Here is a 25829-nt window from a genome sequence, read left to right as displayed (position 1 = left end):
TTCAAATGATAAGAAGCGACTAGCACTACAAAGAGCAAGTTGCTTTTTTGTTCTTGCAACTCGGCAATCAAGCACGTATTTAGAGGCACATGGTAAGTAGAGCAATATGGTGTGCTCTACCAACTTCTGCAGATATATAGCCTCTATAATATGAGCAGAGATAATGAGTCCGCAAAGGACGATTAACTCATTAGTGTGCAAACGTAAATTTCGCGTACGCGGAGCAAACTACGCGACTTCGTGAAGTCCAGACTATGCACGCGGCAAGGGATTTGAACAGACATGATAGCGTGCACTATCAGCAGCTCTGTCAGAGCACCAGATAGTGACTAAAAATGGGCATGAGCAGTGAACCTCTGCACATGTGTGATAACCGGTAATAAATAGAAAATTAGACTTAGGAGGTTTATAATTATATCAAAAAATGCAAGACATCGGCTTTATCAAGGTCAGTATTGCTGTATGTGTTTAATGGTTGGTAATATTGTATATCGGAAGTGTCTGTCTGTTGATGTATTTCATTAGTTTCCGATCACTACGTTTCAACTAATTACATAAGCTCATGAAGTAAAAAAAAATATCTATTGATTGCGAATCCGCAGACAGCTGCTGTCTACTCACAATTGACAGTCAGTCTGCATTCAGTGTTGGCAGTCCCGGATTCGTTCTCAGCCACAACGCTGTATATACCAGCGTCAGATTTTTTAGTGTTCTTTATGACCAAAGTCATTGACTCTTCATCTTCAAACAAAAATCGGTACCGACCGCCTGCTTCGATCACTTTTCCTTCGTGCTTCCTGCGAGTAATATGCGCTTCATATCAATAACTGCGATTGATAAGCACAAGAATGTTTCTTTTTTGTATTTCATGCCCCCGAGTGCAAGACATCTTACCACGTTACTTTCGGCCTCGGATATCCTTTCACTTTGAGTTCGAGCATTGCAGAGGCACCCTCATTTACTTCAACATCTGATAGACTAGCAGCTATTGTTGGAGCTTCTGGAGCCTTTTTAATTACAGCACCTGTATGTAGAAAGTAAAAGCAGAATTAGGCGCGTAAGGGCAAAGAGCAGAATCCAGGGCAGGCCCGGACGTGCTTCAGAATTCAAATGAAAGCGCTTGTTCCTTGGTGATGGCAAAGGCCTCCCTTACGTGGAAATCATGCAGCCAGCGAAGATTCTGTCTTTATGTCTCAAATTTAGCATTTAGAAGATGTGGATAAGGAATACTCGAATAAGAATTGAAAGCAGTATGAACTAATAACATCAATCTTTCTTTGACATTAAGTTAAAGTATTACAGCTTAGCGCTAGTTGACAAATACTGGGCATGAAATGCTGCCGGCGTTGTTATTGTTTTCAATCATGACATTTTTCCCAGGATCTATCATTTACACATAGTGTCATGTAGAAAATGAGCTTGCGTATTGAACTGAGTGATCACAGCGTTTTAGCTAAAATAGAAATTGCTTTTATGGCTTGACTGTTATAAGGAAAGCCTGTAGATTGCATTATTTTGCTTTGAATTTCCGTAGAAGCAGCTATTTGTCAGGGTGTGTTAGTGTGAGAGTTTCATGTTTCAGTTAATTCGTTTTGCCAAGGGCTACGTCAGTGACCGGGAAATGTATTGTGTATCTATACTACCATGGTTACTACAGGTACCAACGAACATTGCTCGACATATAGGCATCACAACCCTAGAGAAAAGCCAGTCACAAGCCACGCCTTCGAACTCAATCGCATTCGCACAAAATCAGCGATGTGGAAGCAGAGATTACGTTCGAAAGTCGGCTATCGTTATCTGGCCTTCCAGGTACAACAGGCGTTCTATCGGAGCCCGTCACTAAAAGCATTAAGAGTTAAGTACATCGTGTGTACTGTAATATTTACTATTCTCTTAATAAAAAAATCAAAAGCAGCCCCTTCTCCCCTCCCCCATGCTGCGTTTGCTAGCCTTTACTACCATATCATTTCTATTTTGTTCAAAAGCAAGGACAACCTTTCGTACAAACGCTATCCGAATCCAACGTAGAGAAAAAGAAAGATGAAAAGAAGTGCCTTTGGAAGGTATAGCAGTGACCATCAAATGACATTTCGAATATGCAAACTGCGAGCTGAGTACCTTTAGTCGGTCCTCGGTGGAAGTCCTAGAATGAAATAATTTTTGGTTTAATTTTGGTGAAGAAAGGAGTATTAGAGTGATTTGTTGGTTAGAGTTTAATCAATTAGGAAATATTTTACCATATTTCTTGGAATGAAAATACAAAAGGGTAAAAGAGAATTCTGTGTTCCTTTAAATATGTAGACATAGGTAGCATATGTAAACTCAATACATGGGACTATAGCGAAATTCTGTTTGTCGACAAAATTAAATGGCCCCGATAGAACACCTGCTTTGTTCGAGATACGACACACGAACGACATTTGATTCCAAGCATACATGATTATCATGCAGTTGCAAAACTAACGATGCACACATGAATAGAATATGCACAGCATGTGAACATACAAAGCATTGGTGCAATCTTTTGTGTTGTGTGAGACAAATTTGCTGCAGTCATATTTTCATGCCAACTGTCCGAATCGATCGTCGTAAGTAGGGTGTTTATTTTAAAGATACTTTACAGAAACGAGCGATTCTGAATTAAAACGTTATTCATAAAGGAGTAACTTGTCGCACTAAGATACCAGGAAATCATGTTGCACGTTTTACAATAGTGCATTGCATAATAACCCGTGACTCTATTATAGTTATGCCCACATTAACTGCCTAGAAGCGCTGTAAAGTATAGTTTAGCGACGAGTCCCAACGCTTAAAATAAGCACCCTTTGTAGGTTGTCTTGTTAATTCATACACACTCAAGAATCATGCACAGGCACGATAAACGTGCAGAAATGCAAGAACAAACAAGTTATGGTGAGATGACAATACTAAACGTAGTACATGTCTAATGATCGGATTATTTACACCTACTTTATTTACAAGGACGGGCCAGTTGGCTGCTCACAGCAAGTGTTGAGACGTACAGATACGGAAAGGCTACAGAACGGACATGATCAGGCTGGGAATGTAGTGCATTTTGTTGTACTTCGCTTACTAAGTGATCTACTCTGTGTTGCAATCGCTTGCTCAAAAATAATTGCTGCGCCGAATAGGGTACCCGCTCTACACGTTACGATTGCATAAGCAAGGAAAGGGAACATAATTTTTAATCACAAAGGAAAGCAACACGAGTACTGGGAGGCCCTAGAAGTTACAAGTTCGGGAATGAAAACTGCCAAACCTTGAACTGTTAGTTCGGCACTACAGGAAATTTTCCCACTGCATGTGCTGGCAACGCACGTGTAGAGACCAGCATCATCTGGCGTGACATGTTGAAAGACCAAGGATAGCGTGTCCTCGATATCATCAAATGTGACTTGAAACCGTTCACTGGCTTCAAATTCTTGGCCATCCTTGAACCTAGAATGATAATTAAAACCGAAGCTGATAATGCAGCCGAGTCATTAGCAATGTACTGTGAGCAATATCCTGGACGATATTATATCGCATATTCGCATTATGAAATGTTAGGCATTATAGAATGACTCTACTGCTAAGGGTGCATGTACATTTCTTTGAAACATTTTTGCCGACACTAATCACTGCATCAAGGCAAAATGAATCAAATTTTACTGGAACTTTCTTGTTTACCTTAGCATTGCTTAATGAGCTTTGTGGGCGTTATGACACATACTATACAACTACGCACACTGTTGATTTTGAAAATTTCATGTTCAAAGAATCCACCTTACCATCTAAACAGGGGTGACTTCGGTGGAGGTGTTAAGGGACCTGATCCTTCAGCAGTGCTATCATCTGCAGTTAGCCCTTGGAATAATATCTTGTCCTCTGTGGAGGCCAAAATTATGCACAACGTTTTGAACAATGCAGTTTCCTGGGAAATCAAGAACAGTCACACTAGTCCTATGGATTTGCACGGTGTGGCAACAGACACTCTAAATTAATTAATAACGTCGCAGAAGCTGTATTTTTTAGCAGTTTAAGCAGTTCACACCGCATTAGTAAGTAAATTGCAGACATTACTACTGCTGAGCTTCATCTAAAATCTACTTTTTTTGTTTTTGTCAGACGGTTTCAGATTAGCGCATGTTTTCAAAAAGCCCGACGTTCACACTAGTGCCGCAATGCTTAGGCCAAGGACCTGTGCACAAAATGCTGCCGCAAGGCCCTTTCGCCTACTTCATCTACTATTAGGCGTTTTCGGAGCACTTAATGGGGTGAAAATGAAGCGTGAATTCATGTAGTTAAGCACGTGTATAACTCGATAGAACACGATGTTGGGCTAGTTGGTGCATGTTTGTAGTAGAAAGATGTTGCACAAGGAAAAACGACGGTGACAGTTAATGAAAATTAATCAAAATTAATTATTGAGTTTCACGTGCGAAACCACGATCTGATTATGAGGCACTCCGTAGGGGTGAACTCCGGAAATTTGGACCACCTAGGGTTCTTTAACGTGCACCTAAATCTAAGTACACGGGTGTGTTCGCATTTCGCCCCCATCGAAATACGGCCACCGCGGCCGGGATTCAATCCCGCGACTTCGTGCTTAGCAGCCCAACACCATAGCCACTAAGGAACCACGGCGGCTGACGGTGATGGTCACGAAGCCAAGTGCACCGACATGGACAGCACCTTCCGATGTTGACTTCGTCGTTGTCGATTTTGCTTGCGCTCCATTTTTCTAGTACAAACGTGCGCAAAATTCACAAACAAATGATTTAGTAAGCAAGAATGTTGCTTTCAAGCGGTTCATAGAATAAAAAAAAAAGATATGGTTAATAAACCCATCGCTTTTATGTAAGCCAGTTGCATACCATACTTTATGCACGATTAGTGTCTCATATATGGCTTTCGATAGCAGTGAAGCAACAGAAAAGGCCACCAAACAGGCTGCTCATGTTCTTGTAATTTTTTTTATTTATTAAACCTGGTGAAATAACTACACGGCAAGTGAATTCAATGTAACACTAAGCCGAATGATACATTTAGCTAATTTTCGATAAAGGGACAAACAAGAAAATTGTAACCTGGTTTTCGTGGCTTCCTCTGTTTTCATCAATTAATGCATGCAAGCTTCGGCCTTACTTGCGACCGTTCTGGCCGATTAGCATTGCTGTTTAGAGAAAGAGGAGAAAAATATGAGAGTGTGTAATGATAAGAAACGCCATGCCAGCATTTGATTAAATTCGCTTGCCAAAACAGAAGCAATGGGTACACGTGCGCGAGAGCGTTGACAATCGTTATAACAGAAGAAAACATAAATGTTTTGCATTTATGCTATATTAAAACATATAGGACTTAATTAAAGCAGGGAAGATACATTCAATAGAAGTGAAAGCAAATAAAACCCGTCAACGTAAGGGTGTTGACTGGACATAAGGTCGCCATGTGGCAACAGTGGGGCTTCATCAAATGAACTGCGACAGTTACTGTCGTTTCTATTGCTGCCATTATTAATTCATGCTAAAATTAATAAAGTGGAAGCACCACTGCCCGCATCTGTATCATAAAAATTGTGATAAACTACCGTGAAAATAAGGAAATATACAAATTGACATTCATGCACTGTGAACAGTAAAAACCACCCTAGGTCGGTTTGTTCTCCTTCAGTTAATGTCTTCTTCTTTCTCTTGCATTCAATTCGTTTTCTCCGAATATCCACGGTTACCATGTTCGCTTTAAGCCTTAGAATGCGCTTACAGGTCACATGGTATAACCGTCTGGCGCACGAATTTGTTTAAAAAAATATGACTGTACAGGGGAAAATATAGTGTTCTAGGGAACTGGGAGCGTGGGAGAACTGTAAGAACTGTAAGAAGTAAGTATTAGTCTAATGTGCGAATGTCAAATTTATCCAGCGCTCCCTATGTTTGTCTTATCAAGTGGGTGCATACTTATTTGCTAATTGACTGAGCACTCTATAATGTTAATTGCATCGCAACTGCCGAAATTAGCTGGGAACTTTCATTTGGAAGTTGAGCAGCTCAAAAGTTAACATACAGCTCGGGGGAGTAATTTATGGAAATGTTTTGTGCATGAGTAGTAGGACTTCTTTTGGCTCCTCCGTCCTTCCTCCCCTCATCCGTTATATAGCTCTACGCGCTTAGTGACACTTTTATTGCTTGCCCCTTTGTTGATTGACGGCTACTTTAATGAGGCATCGAATGTAACGATATCACTCTAATCCACACGGGTGAACGAATGCGATATCATACATCCCTAGCGATATTCGCGTTCTTCTTAGAACGTAATCTGAAGTAAGAACGAATTGTAGCAATAATTTCCACAAGTTTTCGCTTGATGTGCAAGTATAAATATTAATTTTCAGAAAACTTGACTAGGTATGCCAATTTCTTGCTTTTTTTGTGCGTGTGCGGCCAAAGAAGCATTACGAATTCGCATGAAAAAGGGCAATAGTCGCTTTGCTTCCATGTGAAGTCGCTGCCTAGCTCGCAATTTTTACAGGTAAATTAGGTTGCGAGTTTTAGCTTTACAAAGCAACCTGTGAGCTATGAGAGACGAAGTAATGCGGGTATGGGGAGGAGAGGGGGCTCGGGAATAATGTCCTCAGGAAGAATGTCGACATCTCTGAGATTTTTTTAGCTTGGATCATGAGCACGGTGCACTAACGTTGCATTTGCCACCGCCAGAATGCGGCCGCCGAAGTCACGAATCTAACCAGCAGTGCGCACTCAGCAGCAGAACGCCACTGAATCATCCCGGCGAGGTAGTGGCAAGTAAACACGTGACATTGAAATAGATGTTAGAAATCTGTGTACGAAGTAGCCAATTATAGCACTGCTGGCGGTACAACTTAGACACCACCACGAAGACCACCATTACTGTGGTTATTACGACACGACGACCATCGCGGTTACATTTACCAGAGATGGGTCACACACCTTAGTGGCAAAAATATACACACCAGTCAGACATGAATGTGAGTCATGTAATTGGCGATGTTGGCTGTCAAACTTTGCGTATTACAGCGCAAAACGCAGCTTGGTAGAGCTAACCTTGTTCGTGTGTTTCCTATTGTGCACCCTTCTCGCACAGTTAGACCACCTTTTTTACGACACACACATGATAATGTGCCACAAGAAGTTTGTCTCCATACATCTTCTTCATCAAGTTGGCGTAGATGTCCAACGTATTCGAGTGAAGTTTTATGAATTTCACTTCACAGTATGGAATGTGCTCAAGAAGTTCTACGAAAACAGAAACAGCTAAATTGAGGACATCTTTTGTATCCTGATAACACATTCGTATCAAACTTATTTATGTTCCTACCTGTTGCAGGGAGGGGGGTGGGGGGGGGATACTCAGCTGATCGCGACGGTGTCGTGAATGTGATGGTATCTAGCTCCTTCTCATCAAGTTAAACGGACTGTTAGTATGTTTTCACCATAGTTTCTCTTGTTTCAGAGAACATTACATATGTTTATAGCAGACGCACATTGACACATTCGTATCTACGGCGCGTAACTGTCATGTTTGTTGATGCAAATAGAGAGACTCGCGTTTTACTACGCTTTCAGTGATTCACTGATGAGCTTACAAGCTTTGTGAGCTTAAGCTTGCCAGCTTAAGTTCACAAAGCTTGTAAGCGCCAGTGTGTGTCGTGCCTTTCTTTTTTGTGGATCATCTTAGGTGTTTGCGCTGTAACGTTAAGTTCATAATTATGCAAATGCGTTTTGTTTGTTTCCTGTACTGCAAAAGATAAGTGTGCTAAACGCCAATTTAGGTATTTATTTATCAGCATCGAAAACTGCTTCCAATGCTGATCGACACTAGACTTTCGTAAATATGTTTGCCGAATGCAGCGTTTAAACCGACACTCTTACGGACTGCTCCATTCAAAGTTTTCTCAATTCACAGCGGTGCAGCGTCGATTACTCGTTTTTGCATCATGTATAACGAAATGTTATCATGGAGGACATTCAGCTTCCTGTTAAATGCCAGAAGCGTCAGGAGGCGCATCTGTGCTTTTTATTTGGCCGATTTGGTATCGGAGCGGGTGCTTGGTTGAACCGATACGGTCCCGTGTGAGCACTCTGTACATGCCTAGCCGCGTTCTAGCTTGGCGGTTGAGATACGCTCAGCTAGTATTTGTATTATATTATCTCGAAACCTGGCTTGTCATGAAAGCACAGAAATAATTTGCGGAGTATTGCTTTTATTATGGAACTGTTAAGTTCCACGTTGCAGCACGACAAGCAGGCAAAACCGGCATTGAAGAACCTGAAAAAATTTGAAGACTTGCAGTTGCATTTATACATAATCGTTATTGCCATCATGATTCTCCTAGTGAATTTATAGGAATTAATAACATTTCGTCTTTGGAATCTCGCCTTAAGCTAGCCAGAACAAAAACCTAGTGTAATTTTTTTGAGCTGTAAACTTGATACACAGTCCCACCACCCGTATGCAGCCGTCATCAACAAGACCTGGAAGGCACCACTATCATTATATGTTAACTCAAATATCCGTTTGACACTCCTTGCAGATAACATGTATCACTCTATTCAGCAGTTTGACAGCACTTAACGATCGTTTTCTTCTGGCTAACAGTTTATTTCATTTTGTTGTACTTTACAGTTGTACGTTCGTTATAATTGTGGAATAGACTCAACAAGCTTTAATTATCATTCTTTCATTCTGGCTCATAATTTGCCGCCTTACGTGTCTCGCAATACAGCATTCATTAATGTGCATATGCGTCTAATATTATGGTATTTTACACAGTTATTTGAACAAGAAACTTCCTGATCTACTCCTGCTTATACCAAACCTAACCTGCTGTATAAAATAGTGAACAAAGAATGCAGCAGGTACATAATCAGAACGCTACAGTGATACATGTTTTCTAGGCAGTGAGGTCCTGTAATGTTTACTAAAACACTTTTCAAACCAAACACGAGAAGAAGGTCAGGGAACGCACTTTAACCAGCGGCATTGTGCTGCCCAACTAATACTCTTAATACTCCGCATCCACTGACTGGTACAAATGACCCCGACATACGACATAAGAAAGCACCGCATTTGCACGATCATAAGTCCACCCGAATACTTATATTCGGGTGGACTTATGATCGTGCAAGGCTACTTATGATCGTGCAAGGCTACTTATGATCGAGTTCAGGCTACTGCCAATACATATATTGTTTATTTTCTACAGCCTGGCTAGCATACAATTTAACCGTTTTCGTTTTGAAGTAACATTGCGAAGTGGAGCTAACATATTATATTGCCTTCCAGTGCGAAATTAAAGTGGCGTTTACGCAGTGAAATAACCTTATTTGGGTTAAATACTGTGGATATGCCATTCTTGAAATACTGTTAAAAGCCGCAATTTTTTCATGAATATTGTTGATGGCCGAGGGCCACCTCTAGTACGTTTGTCACGGAATTACTCAAACGCAACCAATGTCACTGAGCTACGTCCAACAAGACAACGGTATGACGTTTATGAAGGGGGGGATGCAGAGAATGATCGATTTCAAAGTACTACAATCCCATCGCGTATTCATTAACTTTTTGCAGCGCACTCGCTGGGGGCGTGCAAGTACAGAACTCTACTCACTTGTAACCGTGATCCTTCCTGACGACTCATCTTTGCCTTCAGAGTTCACAGCCACGCACGTGTACTTCCCCATGTCTTCAAAAGAAATATGGTCGATGACGAGCTCTAAAACTTCCTTGCTTTCAAACAGCACCTTCACGCGGTCGTCTTCTCGCAGTTTCTTTCCATCCTTGTAGCTGACAAGTAACAGCACACAGGTATTTATATGACACCTTTACGTAATAAAATATCTTATCCAACCTAATAATTGTTACCGAGGTTCCTATGTTTTAGCACTAAAAACGACTAAACAACGTTATTTTTACAGTGAACTTGGTGTGGTAGCTTACAATGTTACTTCCGGTTCTGGGCAGCCTCGTACCACGAGCTCAAAGCGAACTGATGTGCCTTCCAATAGCTCTGTGTCCTTCATCTTGACCTTAAACACTGGCGCATGGGGAAGTACGGTCCCTCCAGGGCTCGTAGGCCTCGAGTCAGGCTTGGAAACGCTATGCGCTGAAAGAGAAAAGGGAACAGTAATGTGACCAATCGTAATTTCTAGCTCGCCAAAGCTAAGAACCAAACACATCAAACGCCAGCGCAATCAACATGCGGGAGATAATCACAAATGTAACCTTCACCTCTTTTGTACATATCTTTCATAACCCCGTTAAGGTGGCATAGCAACGCACGATATGTCAAGTTAGCTCATAAGCTTGCCAGCTTAAGCTCACAAAGCTTGTAAGCTCATCAGTGGATCGCTGAAAGCGTAGTAAAACGCGAGTCTCCCTTTGGGTATATCACATATCTGTATAAAGGTGTGTTCTTGTATTTAAAAAATTAAGAAAAAGGAAAAGACCTGTCAAATGCTTGAGAAAACAGGTTCTGTCACCTGGTTTCACGTAGAGCGGTGCGCTGCACGAAGTTGTTCCTTCGTAGTTGGACGCAATAATGGTGTACATTCCAGAGTCTTCAGTGGAGGCGTCGTTGATATGAAGCTTGTACTTCCCATCTTCTTCACTTGTTTGAACACGGGCCGATTTTTTCAGAGGAACGTTGTCTTTTAGCCAGTGCACCTTAGCTGTTTCTGGGGAAGACACCTCACACTCCAAAAAGGTGTTGTCATTTTCTGTGAAAAAGTAGCGCAATAGAAGTACAGTTAGGCACCAATGTGGATTGTAGAGTAGATTAATTGGCATATAAAGCTCGTAACGGTCAGCTGCATAATGCAAATGAGAAAGAGGTGTGTAACATGCAGCATTTAAATGCGAGATGATGCTTGAAGTTCTTCCCTGTGTCAACCATAATACTTAAATATCTGGCTACTGTCAGAATAAGATGTCTACTGGGCTTGTATATAAAGCCTCACAGAGTGAATGTTGTCAGAGTAGATAATAAGAGCGGACGCAACATTCTGCAGATGTTTTGCAATGCGTTTGGAAGACAGATGCAAAGGAAGAAGTGGTGCTCCTTTCACGCCATCTTATGTTTAAGTTAAAGAGGCTCTGATAAACTCCAGTTTGATAGTTCCAACGTTTAAGTTGTTTGTCGCCTTTCGTCTTGTGCATTGCGTTAAGATGGCGCTATTGCAATACCAATCATGAGAGGCAGCGCTGAAATATTGGGCGGAGCATTTTCACAGGCTGCTTGAAGATGAATTAGGAAGGAAAGTAAAAAAAAGACAAGAAAAAATGCTCAGCATTTTTGCGCGTGGTTGGCCGAGATGTCGTGCGCCGCTTGTGCTGCAGCGAGTCTCACTGAGCATGTTTCGTATTACGAAAGCACAGAAATAGCGAGTAGATGGGGACAAGGAAGTGGGGAGCAAGGAAATAGCTGCGTTATAGTGAAATACGCAGCGCGCATTTAAGTCATTACTAATGTTTTCAGACTTAGTCTTAGCAAGCACCGATCCAAGCTCATTACAGGACAAAGCATAATCTTGTAAACTGTAGGTATATGAGGTAAAAAAAAAAAATTATACACCTGTTTTTTACAGTACTTTGTTAGTTCCGTCATAATTGTGATGCTCCAATTAAAGGTTACTGCATTAAAAAAACAAGTTACGCGTTTGTTTGGAAGCAAACCTATTGAGAAGGAGGCGTTGATAACAAATGAGGCAGTTAAGAAAGCGTGGACAAATTTAAGTGTACATAGTCTTCAAAGCATGCAATATTGAATTAGAACTTTGCTGATACAGTTACTTAGTAGTGCCAGCGGAGATGACTCAGGCTGTGGAAACGGATTAATATTCAATAATATACATAGACTTATAAACGCCGCCTCCTAGTGTTATTATTGGCACATCAAGAAAAGCCAAACGCAGAGAGGAATTCGCGAACATACGCGACACAAAATGGCTACAAAAAAGAATAAAAAGGAAACTAACGTGAGCAGGTGAGGCCGCGAAGAGCCTTGCGGAACTGCGGCTTCCCTGTGGCATCCTTCTTGGATGCTGTTAAATAAACAGATTCGTCTTCAGCAAAAGAATTCAGAGATTGAATTTCTGAAAAGCACCAGAACACCAGAAGTACATTTCAATGCATTAAGCTAACACTTGGCGAAGGCAGCTACTCAAATAGATACCTTCGGCAATGCCTGATGACTTTTATTTCAAGAACAAAAGTTTAACAGCTCAATACGTGCTGCAACATAGCTAAATATAACCGTCAATGGTTCAAGTAAAGCAGAGTGTTTGTTGTGAAGTGTGCTGTCATTGTAGTAAGGTGGTAAAAGATAGATAGTTTGCGCCACCTTGTAGATTGACTGGCGCTTAGCTGCTTAAAGGGAAACTGAAGAAGTTTTAGAATTGGAAGAGTTACGGTGGTTTCGAAGGCTGCCACAGCATAACTAAAAAAAAAATACAGGGGTCACGTGAGCGCTCTATTCGAATCATGCACCCCGCCGACACCTAAGATGACGTCACGATCGTCTTCGCCACCAGAGCCCGTCAACCGACGCGCGGCGTCTCCCACAGACGCTGCGGCTTGTTTTTGCTCATAAAGCGAGTATAGCGGTGACTTCTGGCCTGTTAAACTATGATTTTCGTATTCAGGAGGTGAAAAACGTTAAGAATTAACTGAAAGTTCACTTCTTTTAAAAGTGCTTCAGCTGACCTTTAAGAAAAAGGAAATAAAAAGTGCAGATCGTTCTCTAAGTGTTTCTGAGCGTTTAAAAAAACGCGATATCTTCTAAAGGTCTGAAACGAGTGTCGGCAGAATTTTTTAAACGTTCTATTGCATGTACTTCTCCCAAACATCTACCAAGAGGTCGGCATATGAGCGTGACCTGATACGAAAACAAAGAGTACTGGTATCAAACAGCGAGTGAGGATAGAAAATAAAGATAACTAATATGCAGTTCAACTTAGGTCATTATTACGCTCTGAAGAAGGTGACCATCAGTGAGAAAGCAGGAAAAAAACATAACTAATAAAGACATGATTGACGTGACGATAAACGTGACTACTTTTTGCTGTGTTGAATCTCTTATTCCACGTCTAGCCTTAAATTGCGCTTAAAAAATTGCGCTTAAATTCCGCGGCTGTATATAGTTATTGCTGTATGACCATGACAATTTGAAACAGTGTGTAATTTAAAGGTGCCTATCTAAATGAGCCGAACCATAGTGACAAAGTGCCCATCAGAAGCATCTGCTGTAAATATCTTACAAGGACGCGATATTTCAACTTACAAAATAAAACTAGCATGTGCTGTCGGGCTAGCAGTGCAGGAAGAATAAATTGAAGTTGTATAATGGTTGATGAAACAGTTCTTCAAAGAAAGAAGAGCTGGAGGAAAACTACAAAGCTTACTGCAAAATTGTAGGCAGTTTCACCGTAATGAGCAATAATGCTTGCTACAAGCATTTCATGCAGTGAGAATTATTCGTATATGTGACGGTATGTTTCTACACGGACACAGACATTTTTGCTACACAGCTTATTGATTCTTTTCGCATCCATCAATATCGAGGAAACGCCACAATACTTTCAAATACGCTGAGAGAACACTGTTGCACTTTGAACGTGACGCTGTATACGTCATGCACTAGTTGCTTGAAAAGCGTCTATGGCACGCTGAAAGTGCTCAACATCACGCTTGCACACATGCTCACAGCCTATTTCTGGCACATCCGCAACATACTTTAGTGGTGAACATTATAAAAAAATACTGATTTCAAGCAACGGTTACCCGCGATGTGTGGATTCCAAAACAACGTGTTAATATGTGACAAGTAGCTGTCGCCGTGGTTGCTTTAGTGGCTATGGTGTTGGGCTGATAAGCACGAGGTCGCGTGATCGAATCCCGGCCACGGCGGCCGCATTTCAAAGGGGGCGAAATGCGAGAACGTCAGTGTACTTAGATTTAGCTGCACGTTATAGAACGCCAGGTGGTCCAAATTTCCAGAGTCCCTCACCACGGCGTGCCTCATAATGAGATCGCGGTTTTGGCACCTAAAACCCCATATTTTTAAGCAGCTGTGTTCCTGAATATTTTGTCTCATTAAACATTTTTGCGCGGTACATGTTTGCTTCGCTATTGCAGCCTCTTGAAAGCACTTTAGATGTTTCCTTTCCACTTTTCGGGGGGGGGGGGGGGGAGCGGGACGTGTTATGTACATTATACGAACGATGTACGACGTACGGCATGGGATGTAACGTAACGTACCTCCGCATATGCTTTAAAATGAGGCCCATGCTTATCCCCATAAACTTACGTATCGCTTACTTTCTTACTTCGAAGTTGCATAGCGAATAGCTAGAACGAGAGCATGGCAAAGAACTATAGAATCTGCACGCTTTCGCGTTGAAAAAGTAGTAACATTGGTCGGGCACGCCTAATTTATATGCATTACTCTAGCAAGCTCCGGAGTCGGATAAGCATTCATGTACGCACCGTCAATCGAAGTGACCGAGCCGGATCGGATGCTTTGAGTGGCAGCACTCGTGGCTTCCTTGCTGGCTTCAAAGAGCTCAACCCGTGGCATAGAAGACGACGCAGGTTCGGGGCTCACAGGTACCGCCGTGGACTCGGACAGTGAAGTCGTTCGGCTGTAGCTGCTCTTTTCCTGCTGGCGTTCGGACGTGTCGTCCACTTGCATTTCTTCAATAACTGCGTTAGGAACACCCTTGGTTGTAGCCAAGCTGCTCTCCGCCCTTCGCTTACGAACGCTATTTGTCGCTACGGCAATTTACGGCCGTGTGAGACGAGCGCGCTGACGTAGAAAACAAAAAACCTACCTTCGCTTGCAACCCTGGAAGCCTGCAACTCCCGAGCCCATTCCTTTTTCTGTTCGATGTCTTTCGCTCGGAGAGTGATTGGTACATCCTGACCAGAAGAATCTTTTTGCAAGACCTTGAGCGTTGTGTCATCTTCGCCATCATCGACTATTTCTGACTCCGAAGTCTATAAGGAAGGGAAATTATATCAGCATTTTGCAGGCCACGTCATTGATTCGCACGCTATTCTAAAGGAACTGAGAAATGTGCATTGTGCTATAGAAAGGAGGCTTTTCATCAAACAAGTGGCCCCACTGCTTGAATGGAAAAGCGATACCTGATAAACTCACTGAATACAAAAACACTGCGACAGCTAGCTATGCATCAGTTATTCCTCTGTGAGAGTCGTAATCGTAAGTAAAATTCAGCCAGTTAAGTTTTTCAAAGCTGAAGGTTATTCTTTGGTAGCAGATGATTACGTAGCATTGATGTGGCTATAATGGCTAAATCTTTTCTTTCATGGAGCTGATTACTCAATTTTTGAGTTGATTTGTGCCTATCAGTACACGAATTATTATAATTAGCCTTACTATATTATAGAATCACTGACTCGGGCACCATAAACGAGAAACTTCTACAATCTGGCCAAAATACACAGCTTTTTGTCGCATGCAGCACGAGCTGAATACAAAGCGTGCAGTTATTATGGACCAAAACCAAACATCACTGCATTGCTGAGCATGCGAAGACGCCTGCACAATGTACTGCCGAAATCGAGCAATGTGCACTAGTGTGGTCAAGATAAAGCCAGACACTCAAAAACGTATCAACGGACAATCTTTCATGGTTGCTCCCCATTCAAAATAATTCCGGAGTACAAGTTTTCACGGAGTAAACGTGTTAGGTCAAGTGCAACGGCGAGCGCTACAGGGCAAACTATAGTTAGCATGCCAGATCTCTTTTCACATGCAGAGGTCAAACGACCTCGCTTAGCTCGTTGAATTGGAGGTGATCACGACACTGAGGAGGGTAGATCAGCGTCTCCTGCAGCTAACAGACGGCCTGCGCGTCGCTACTCTGACGTCATCTAGGAAGGCCGGTGTCCGTTGAAAACGCGCTTTCGAGAAAAGACGCCACGCTCCACCCACGATAGCCTGCTGAAATTAATGCACACCCAGCCTTCCCATGTGACATCAAAACTCTAGAACCCGCAAGCCTTCTGTAATCTAGGAGACGGTGGGAGAGTGCAGGTGGTAGTTCATTTTTGCACATGTGATCTAGGGAGGGCTCTTACAGTGGACGGACGGAACGCCAGTGTCTCTCAGAGCGCGTCCTCACCTTGATCACATTCTTGACGAGGTAGATATTTCGGTTGGCTCTAATTTTCTTCACCTCAGTTATGCACAACCTTCCTTTGAAGAGGAAGAGATAACGTAGCTGTTCACGGTTTTTTGCGTCGGTAACATCAAACCAGCCCTGTACCGAAACACAATAAACATGGTTGGCGCTAGAAATTTGCGAAACGCCCCAGTAGTCTGCATACTCTGCGTTTTCATCGGTACTATGTCTACAGCTGTGAACAGAGAAACATGTGGCTGTTTTGTACATTGCTCTTTGTTCTGACGTGACGACAGAGACTTATGACCGTGTTCTATGACAGAGACCTTCGCACAATGACTGTTTCGCAGAAATGTTCACTACCTTGCTAGAGAGTATAAAATGGAAATGTATGGCGTTTTAGAAATATTTATCTGTCTTTAATATCTTTCGGTGTGCGTTTTTTCTAGAACATACTCTTCGAAGGCCAGAATATGCGTAAGTCGGACGTAAACAGACAAACGTTGGGAGTACCGGCTTAGTGCACAGACAATGCATAGAAGCTGAGAAGTATTTAGGCTCACATTGAAAGCTCACACGCAATACTTACCTCTGAAATTGCTTTCTGAAGGTTCTGGCTAGTACCTAATCAGGTTCAAGAATAGGCATGTAGTGGTACTGTTTATTTGTAGATTAAAAATAAGAGTGATTAGAATTAACACACCGTGCAAATGCCAAGAAAAGCAAAAAAAGCCGCTTTACGATGCTGAAAACACCTGAGAACAAATATTTTTCGGTAATGTATATAGGACTGTTTAGGTTGAGTTAGAAGCCGGTTTTGCCACAAGAACTTCGCAAAAGACACTATGTAAGGAAAGCATTAGCAGGAGCGCCCATTCTTATAGCAAATATTGAAATTATACTGTTAGGTGCATGAATAATTTCGTTGAGCTGCAGCAGAGTTTAGCATGCAGAACATGAATAAAGTTGGAGCAAAAGTATGGCGTAAGAAAGCGTAGATGTGACAGATGCATCAAGTTGCGTGCGGAGCGTGATGCTACGGCAAAACAAGTCACAATTATTTTGCTCTACGTCACTCATTATACTTCACATTTGAATCACATGGCTTAGAGGTTATCACTTTTTCCGCAAGAACCGCGACAGCTGTATACGTATCTACAGGCGGCCGCTGCTAGTGAACGAATGCGCCTCACACAAGATCCCCTAGAGCCTATCGGCGTTTGGAAATATCACAAAGATAATTTTGAAGTGCCGCCTGTTATGTTGACTATAATGATGATTTAAACGCTGGAAGATGCTTCTTTATGATGGAAAAGCAAGCGTCAATGGCAGTTTCGGTTACGTGTCCGTAATCTGATGCAGTCACGGCCTTTATGAGGACTAGCGTGACAGCATAGTGACCTGAAGTGAAGGCACGACAACGACGGTGGACGAAGGGGGAACACACACACATTTGGTGGCGCCCTGTGTGTGTGTTCCCTCTTCGTCCACCATCGGTGTCGCGCCTTCACTTGAGATCATGCTCAACCAACACGCCCAACTATCCATCCTAACGTAGCATAGTGACCTTCCGACAATATTACGTAACTCATGTAAGTCACAATCTCTCACACCCGCTCTTCAGAACTGCTGACATAAAGTTAAGTGGTAATCGCTTCTTTAAGTGAAGCTACTTACGTGCTTGATGACTCTGCCCCAGTTGTGGATGTTTCCATGATAGCCTTCTATAGCGTTTATGTATTGAAGGTCTGAAGCCCGCTGAGGAATCGCCTGCATAAAATCTAGTGCCCGCTGAAGGTCTGAGTAATCTTCGTGCAGGCGCGCTGTGTACTTGATCAGTTCCTGGTGGAATGCAAAAGTAATTAAATGAAGTGGTTCCAAACCTGTGGGTGGACATTTTACAAACGTACGCTCTGTTGTTGTTTTTTTATGCCACCAGGCTCAAAAGTAAAAACAAAAGTTATTGCTAGGTGTCATTAGTCCATAGGCTTTGAGGTCTGAAGCCTTAGGACTTCCACATGAAAGGAAATAATTGCAAGATAATAAGTATTGCAGGTTATCGCTGTCTCTGGCTTTCCAGTACCTCTGACATAACTCTTTCCATTGCGGCTTGTTAAGTTTTACCCGTCCTACCCTACCTGGTACTTGTTTGCAGGTTGTGTACCAGAAAGACGCAAAATAAGTTTTGGCTCGTGTTAATATAGGTGACAGTTTCATTATTACATGTTTTCTTTTTTTTTACTTTCGTCGTGTACTTAGGAAACGCAGGAAGTGTAACATCTGAATCTCGGCTGTGCGGCCCTCACTTTTCATTAACAACAGTACTATAGGCTGTGCGTTGTTTTTTTCTTTTACTGTATCTTCAGGTACATCCTCCCGAATTTTTTACTGTTACGCGCGAGCATCGACCGCACACTCAGTCAGCGCTTTGCAACGGGGATAATCTGTGAGACAGCAGTAGCATGCGCAGGCACATACAGCACTCTTCAGTAAATGCATCGCATGCTACGCTGTTTCCTTCAGGACGACACATTGCTTACTAAGCAAGAAGATTCGTGACGTTACCATATGTGATTACGCTCGCGCTAGAGAGTGCTTTCTTTCTGAACCTGCGCGCACAGTTGCCAGTCTCACAGAATATCCTCGTCTTAAGGCGCTGATATAGCTCCTGGTCGACGCTCACGCGATATAGTTAAATATGCGTGAGGCTGTATATACTCTTTCCTTGAGGGTGGACTGGAAATAACGCCACTCGCCGGTACCACATCACATACACTTTCTGCAGAGTTTAGGCCTTGGCCTGTGTCCCTCAATCGAGGGAGGCTAATGCAGGCCACAAGTTCCGCTTGTATACCTAAATTCATGAAACTTTTTAATAGGCTAGTCTGCTTGCTTACTTTTTATTATCGCACATGCGCATAAAACAAATAAAGCTTAGGCACAAAATTCAAAAGGTCGGAGAACTGCCTACCACCTGTGTTGTAGCGTGAGCCACGGGGAAGTTGTCAGCACAGGCACCGCACTATATTTAAGCAGACGCGCAAAACGCCAAAGGTTCGTTAGCTTCAGCACGTCGCCCGCCTGCTCTCACAGTACATAATAGCCCTGTAGAATTTCACACAGTGTCCTCAGTACGCACCTCGGTACACGTTACGGCTTTACTGAAAAAGTCTCATTCGGACACATATAAAGCGAACGCAAAAAGGTAATTAACCATCCAGGAAGAGAGGTAAAACCTATTTGAAATCAAGACAGTAAGGTCAGAATTGCCAACTTTTTGCCGGAACTTACTTTCAGCAGAAGTTGGTAGTCGTTGATGCGCTGGATAGGGAGCTTTAAATGATCGGATAGAGTCTTATCATCGCTTATCCTGGCACTGAAATCCTGGAAAAGAAATCCAATACCGAAAATAGACAGGCATTATCCTAGATGTATGCAAACACTTGCCCATCGATACGGCTCGCCCCTTCGGCTGGAGCACACTTACGTCAAAGTACTCTTTAAGGGGTCCAGACGCCAGCAGCTCTTGCGCACGCGGGAAGTCTTCGCAATATTTGACGTGCTTATCGAAGTCGCGCTCCTGAAGAAAAAAAAAGAAAGAGAGAAAGAGAGAGAGCGTATATACCAAGGGATTGCGCAAAACGTAAACCGGAATTAGTCACTACTTAATAATAATAAGTATTATAGGATTTTTACCAGCCTCAGAAATGTAACGCCCAGTTTGGCAGGCTCGCTTGCGTTGAACTGTACGCCTTTAATCAATTCCCTGAAAAGATTGAAAAAAATAATGAAGCAGAAATCAAATTTTAAGCTATAACAACCGACTCCCTTCTTTCATATCACTCATAGTAAGAGGAAAATATTATATTTTCTGGTATCATTTAAAGCAGGCTAAGCTGATTCTTGGTATGTTTCGTTGAGAAAGGCACGTAAATATACTATACTGTTGCCCATGAGGTACTAGATTATTGCTTTCCCTTAATTTAATGTCGCCTAAAAGTGTGTAGTGAAACTTTTGCTTCATATATAGGAGAGAGAGAGTGAGAGAGAGGTGAGCTTCAAGTGGGTCATTGTCCGGGCCGTCGTCAGTGGTAGCACGTCAGGTGCTGCGTTGAGGAGATTTGTGCGGTTTTCAAATTCAGATCTAGTTACGAGGAGCCAAAGAAGTTAAACGACACACATCGTCTAACACCGTAGATCTACTGAATCATGTGTGCTAAAACTTATTAAAGTTCTATTCATAAAATTAAACAAATGCTTTGATACAAACAATTTCATAGGAACAAACGCGGGTAAGAACAATGGATGTTTTCTTCGCGTGCACTTCAAAGGGACGTTCATGGAAAGTATTGACTTCTGTTTAATTCGTAGAGTGCGCCTCTGCAATAGCAAAAAATATTCGTAGTTTAGGCTAGTGAAATACCACAGAGTACTCTTGCGCTGGGAGCCTGGCGTTCCTCGAAGCGATGTAACGGCAGCCTCACCTACCTTCCACAGGAAAGCGGCCGTGCTAAATGGATCGCCGCTCTCTCTCCTTGAACGAGTGCAAACGACGCAGTGCTTTACATTCGATGCCTACAGTTATAAAGACGCGTGGTGAGGGCTTTTTGAATTTGCTGCCTCCTCACCCGTGACCTCATGAATTGCAGCAATATCTGGCAGCAGATAGTTAATTGCAGACTAATAATAATAAGAAGTGCTCGTTAGAATTCTTTAATCTGCAGTATTTTTACAACTTTTTCGCACATAGTCGAGTGCTCAAATATATAGAAAGGTACCGTGACATCGGTCACGTCACAATGTGATTTCCGGAGTGGCAATATCGGCGCGAAATTCAAAACGGAAAGTTTGACGTTAACTTATTTATTATTATTAAGCCATTCTTTCTCCGCTGAACATACGCGGTGATATCTCTCAAAGTCTAAAAGCATAACCTGATCTACTGATTTATTTAATGTCCATTTTAGAAAAAAAAAAAGCTCGTCACTCGTATTTATGAGTGCATAGGTGAGCAGTTTTCATCCCTAAATGGCTCATCTGGGCCAAAAGTACATTGGCATACACAACACTACGAAAAGAGCAGGTTACTCACGTGTTATGAAAGTCACATATGTCTTTAAAGTTGCTGAACAGGACGTCCTTTTGGTCTCTCAGCTCTTTTGGCATGACTGGGTTTTCCATTTCTTTCAAATAATTATTTACAACACGCTGCATGTCCCTTGAGAAGTCCTCTTCCGTCTCAACGAGTTCTTTCACAACCGCCCTGAAGATGTGAGAGAACATTGAAGTCGCCGCCTAAACTGAAAGCAACATCATTTAGAAGTGGTTCCAGGTAAATACCGATTGTCCTGGATATATGATGCCTCGCAATAAACATGCATGCGCAACAGTGAGCAACGTATATGTTAAGATAAATTAGTCAGGTACGCCCTCTTCCAATTCTACACTCTTTTATATTGTCAACTGCGCTAAGCCTTTCACCTCCATATGCGCGACATATGTGCATTGCTAGCACTTGTGCCGCTTGCACGATAGTCTGGCACAGGTCGACGACACCCGACTACTTGCACGCCGCCACTTACAGCGCTCAGACCCTGATGTGCGTGTCGCCAAGGAATCGTGCCCCACACCAACGTCTGCCCGTGCTTTCACCCGCCGCCCAATGTCCCTATTGCTCGGCATACGCACCGGATGCATTAATGTAGCAAGTCGCCTTCACCGTCAAGCACATGCGCCGAGCCCATCGTGACCGGCTTGTAAACACTAGGGCGAAACACTTGACCATTTGCATTTAGAACGCTCAATTTTTAACGGGTGTAGCCCTGTGCTGCTGAGTACAGTGCGACACCCAGCAACTTGACTTTTCTTGAACTATGCTCAAGGATTTTTTATCTTTAGAAAGGTCGTGCTTTAACCCGATCGATACGAGGCTCTCGCAGAGCTCTACTGGAATTCTTCTAAACTACGGGACTCGAATCTCGTCTATTGTACTCATATGAGTACTCTGTGTTGTATGATAGGTGTTATGGTGTGCCTTATGCTATGTTCAGACTACGTTCGTAAGGCGCCGATTTTTCGTAACATACGTAAGCGGAAGCGCAACAAGCGTATGCCTCTAGTTCAGACTGCGAACGTAAAGGTACCAACGTGCGCAATTCTCGCAAAAATCGTGGGTGAGAGTGTTAAAGGGTCGGCAACATTTACGACTGTTATGTTACGACCGTTGCGACACAGCCAATGACCGATAAGCTTTCGGCTTTCAACAACCGGTGACGACACTTCCGTCCTCCCGTCTGCAGACAGCTCCGGGCGCGGGAAGTGCCATTCCGCCTTTCCGTGCGCACGATTGGCTGTGTTCATAAAACTTTTTGCAGTGCGTCTTGCGAGACTGCTTTCAGTTCATCTGGTTTATCCGCCGAGGAAATCGATGGCCGCAGATGCGTGCTCCGAACTTCGATGAGTGGTCTCATTAGGTTTTCAAGGAAGCGGAACTGCTGGGGCGACATGCGCATGATGTTATGAAACGTCGCAGCGTCACCAACTCGGAGCTTGGCGAAAAGGTTGTGAAAATCGCCGTCCACGGCCCTGTCGAGAAATACTTGCCGCACCCAAACGCTTCTGCGTCGCCTTCGTCGTCTTTGGGCGATTGAATACATGACTATAAGTTTGTTTTGAGCGTGAATTTCTTCGATCTCGGCCAGCGCTCGCATGTTGGCAGGAGCCATATTGGACCGCTGGTGACGTCGATTCTGCAGCTCCAAATTTGATTGGCCTGTTGTAAAAGCCGTAATTTAAGCAGCAGTAAATGTGAACAAAGGTGCCGGCCTAACTGCCGTAACGTTTTTTACAGCCGTTACGTTCGATACGCCAAAAGAGCTGTTACGCGCGTTACGACCGTAGTGTGAACATAGCATTACTTTTCTTTTTTCCCGTTTTTATCTCCTTCGTTCTCATTCGTGTCTTCTTTTTGCCTCCGCTTAAAGCGGGATGATGTGGTGCCCCTTTTAGAAGGCAACCGCTATAGCCCGCTTGTCTTCTTTATATTATGAATAACAATAATAGCGCACAGCGTAAACTGTTTAGATAATGCTTCTTGTGTGTTGTGCGAACGCTACTTGCAGCCGCATCCTTTTCTTATTTCTGTTATACTTGATATGTCTCGCTGTTGTAGTTACCTTATATAGATATGTGACTTGCGTTTGTGTGTCTGGTAGGTGTGGATATTATTTATGGTTAGTTTGTTTTTCCTAATTAATTTTGCCCACGTAGAGTATTTGGGATTTCGGTATAGCCGCATTAAAGATGCCTACATTCCTGTTTTTGTATATTTTGAGTGCTAAAAAAATTATTAAATGGCTTTGCCAATCCTCGTCGAGAAGTCGACTATTTTCTTTTTTAGATTTATATGTACTCTATCGCCTTTGTGCAATACGTAATCGTCGAACATATTCCCCTTGAAACTAAATTCCGACGATATTGCCTCCCACTCCCCCGCCCCTTTCACGAAAAAAAAAACAAGAAAAGGAAAAAAGCTTAAAACTGGGGCGTCCGGCAAAGCAGCGACAAAAGTCCGCACAAATTTTTGTATGATTATTTTAGAAAATTCTGGGATAGTATTTAAATAATAAATTGTGGGGTTTTACGTGCCGAAGCCACTTTCTGATTATTAGGCACGCCGTAGTGGGGGACTGCGGAAATTTCGACCACGTGGGGTTTTTTAACGTTCACCTACATCTAAGTACACGGGTGTTTTAGCCCCCACAGAAATGCGTCCGCCGTGGCCGGGATTCAATTTGGCGACCTCGTGCTCAGCAGCCCAACACCATAGCCACTGAGCAAACACGGCGGGTGGGCTAGCATTTACAAAAAAGTACTTACGCAGAGCTGTTCCTAAGACCCCAGATGCCCGTTAATAGCGATAATGGGCTTATCGCTAGCGCATGCTCTCCCGTGTACAAAAGGAAATAAGAAAAAAAAATTGCCGAGTTGGTGCTGGTTCATGGTTACGAACGGGGCTTGTCCTGCGTAATTTTTTTTCGCCGTCCTCGTCGTTCACGCTGCCCGTGTAGTTGAACGGAAATATCCCGCAGAAGCTCAGTGATCACTGGGAATTGCATGATTATATAAATGGCGTGTCGTGTGCACTTTACTGAACGTTTGGTGTTCAGTAAAGTGCATAGAGTGCCGGGGCGCCGTTTTGCATAAGCGCAGGTTGAAAAAAAAAAGTTGAGTAAGAAGGAACATGTAAACTCACAGATGACGTCTGGCGCTATAACGCGACCGTGACTTCATGTCAGATCGCTTTTATCCAGTGTGAAAACGATAGTTGGCCAAAGAAAAGAAAGAAAAGTCCGTTGGGCAGCGAGATTCTTACTCTCTTTTCGCGAACGACTCCCGATCCTTGGGAGCGACATGTTCTTCGACCACAGCGCCTTCTTTCTTCTCCAGGTAACAGCAGGGGACCCAGCCTTCTTGAGAGATCCCAGTTCGACTCGATCTGGTCCGGACGCGCCACCTGCATAAGGAAGTCGCCTGTGAGTGTTTCTTCGGGTGCCATTAAAAAAGAAAAGAAGGACAAGTTAACAGCGCTTCCCAAAACATCCCATCGCATTCACCTCAATCGCAAGCGTTGCACGGAGGCGCGTAAAGCCACAACTGCAGGGAAGCATGCAATTTGTCTGTACGATTTAACAAATCTTGTTGCTGAGCTAGTTGGTTCGGGATTAAAAACACAGAGGTTACGGCGCTAAGCAGACGAGGACGAAGTGAGACACAAGCGACACATACGGGCGCCCGTATGTGTCGCTTGTGTCTCACTTCGTCCTCGTCTGCTTAGCGCCATAACCTTTGTTTTTTAATTTATCTGTAGGATGCTGCAGTTATTCTCGCTAACAACTTGCATGTACGTTTGCTGAAGCATACTTTATGGCGAATGAGCGTGTTTTATTGATTCTTTAGCATATTTTGTATAAAAAATTGTTTATTGTCGCTTACTTAATTTTCATTTGCCCATTATTCCAAGTACGGAGCTTAATACCCTTGGGAATTCTAGCAATAATGCGCCACACTACAGTAGCAAGAACCCTAGCCATGTTCCTTACGTTTCTCCAGCGTGTCTTTTATCTCTTGCAGCAAAAGCGCACGGCATCAGGCACGTCAATGTAGCTTTAAGTGCGCATTCACGTTATTTAATATGCAAATTTTATCACCCGTGCGTGTTTAGTGACGCATCGTTTAGTTGGTCTATAGCATATATAGTTTTCCACGCGACAGTGATATTTCGTAAGCCACATAGGTAGCATTCCGCACATCGCTCGGTATGCATGCTGCGGCAGCTCTTAGTGGTATTTGTGGAAATAAGAAAATTCATTACTCTTTTGTCGAAATAAGCTGCGTACCGCTGGCTGCATTGATTCACGGAGTCCTTATTATCGCATTGATCTTGGTTTGTCTCGTGCCCCCCGCTATCCGAGCAATTTCCTCTACTACTCATCGCATTCATCTTGATATAAAAAAAATCTAGCTTCATCTTCCAATGTTTGCTTACAAGTGCTACTAGTTCTTAAAAAGAAATCGTCTATGGTAGTCTTGCCTCCTTTCTATATTGCATGTAGCCAGGATTCTGAAAATCAGTGATTTCTGGAT

The 25829-nt window shown here is 42.9% G+C and overlaps 1 protein-coding gene and 1 long non-coding RNA gene across 7 annotated transcripts in view; one reads left to right on the top strand and one right to left on the bottom strand.

The window, feature by feature from the left end:
- Window positions 1-25829, bottom strand: part of Obsc (Obscurin) — a 203647-nt gene that overhangs the window by 90904 nt on the left and 86914 nt on the right. For 2 of the 6 annotated variants that reach the window (XM_065444448.1, XM_065444451.1), the window contains exons 5-21: window positions 24559-24699; window positions 21277-21447; window positions 19881-19950; window positions 19672-19764; window positions 19476-19568; window positions 17862-18026; window positions 16185-16322; window positions 14868-15033; window positions 14524-14739; window positions 12015-12131; window positions 10521-10757; window positions 9979-10144; window positions 9650-9825; window positions 3795-3891; window positions 3284-3462; window positions 895-1024; window positions 622-797 (exon numbers count right to left, since the gene is read on the bottom strand). In XM_065444448.1, coding sequence (XP_065300520.1) covers window positions 622-797; window positions 895-1024; window positions 3284-3462; window positions 3795-3891; window positions 9650-9825; window positions 9979-10144; window positions 10521-10757; window positions 12015-12131; window positions 14524-14739; window positions 14868-15033; window positions 16185-16322; window positions 17862-18026; window positions 19476-19568; window positions 19672-19764; window positions 19881-19950; window positions 21277-21447; window positions 24559-24699 — 2531 coding nt within the window. The remainder of the gene's footprint in view (window positions 1-621; window positions 798-894; window positions 1025-3283; window positions 3463-3794; window positions 3892-9649; window positions 9826-9978; window positions 10145-10520; window positions 10758-12014; window positions 12132-14523; window positions 14740-14867; window positions 15034-16184; window positions 16323-17861; window positions 18027-19475; window positions 19569-19671; window positions 19765-19880; window positions 19951-21276; window positions 21448-24558; window positions 24700-25829) is intronic. The other 4 variants (XM_065444449.1, XM_065444450.1, XM_065444453.2 and 1 more) reach the window with 4 other exon arrangements.
- The window catches only part of LOC135912072 (uncharacterized), a 157339-nt gene continuing 156142 nt past the window's right edge, over window positions 24633-25829 (top strand). Inside the window, exon 1 of the long non-coding RNA XR_010567557.1 lies at window positions 24633-24718. This is a non-coding gene — a long non-coding RNA (uncharacterized lncRNA). The remainder of the gene's footprint in view (window positions 24719-25829) is intronic.

The sequence above is a fragment of the Dermacentor albipictus genome, chromosome 1 (assembly GCF_038994185.2).
Source record: "Dermacentor albipictus isolate Rhodes 1998 colony chromosome 1, USDA_Dalb.pri_finalv2, whole genome shotgun sequence".
Lineage (NCBI taxonomy): Eukaryota > Metazoa > Arthropoda > Arachnida > Ixodida > Ixodidae > Dermacentor > Dermacentor albipictus.
This window is presented reverse-complemented; position numbering and strand designations above follow the sequence as displayed.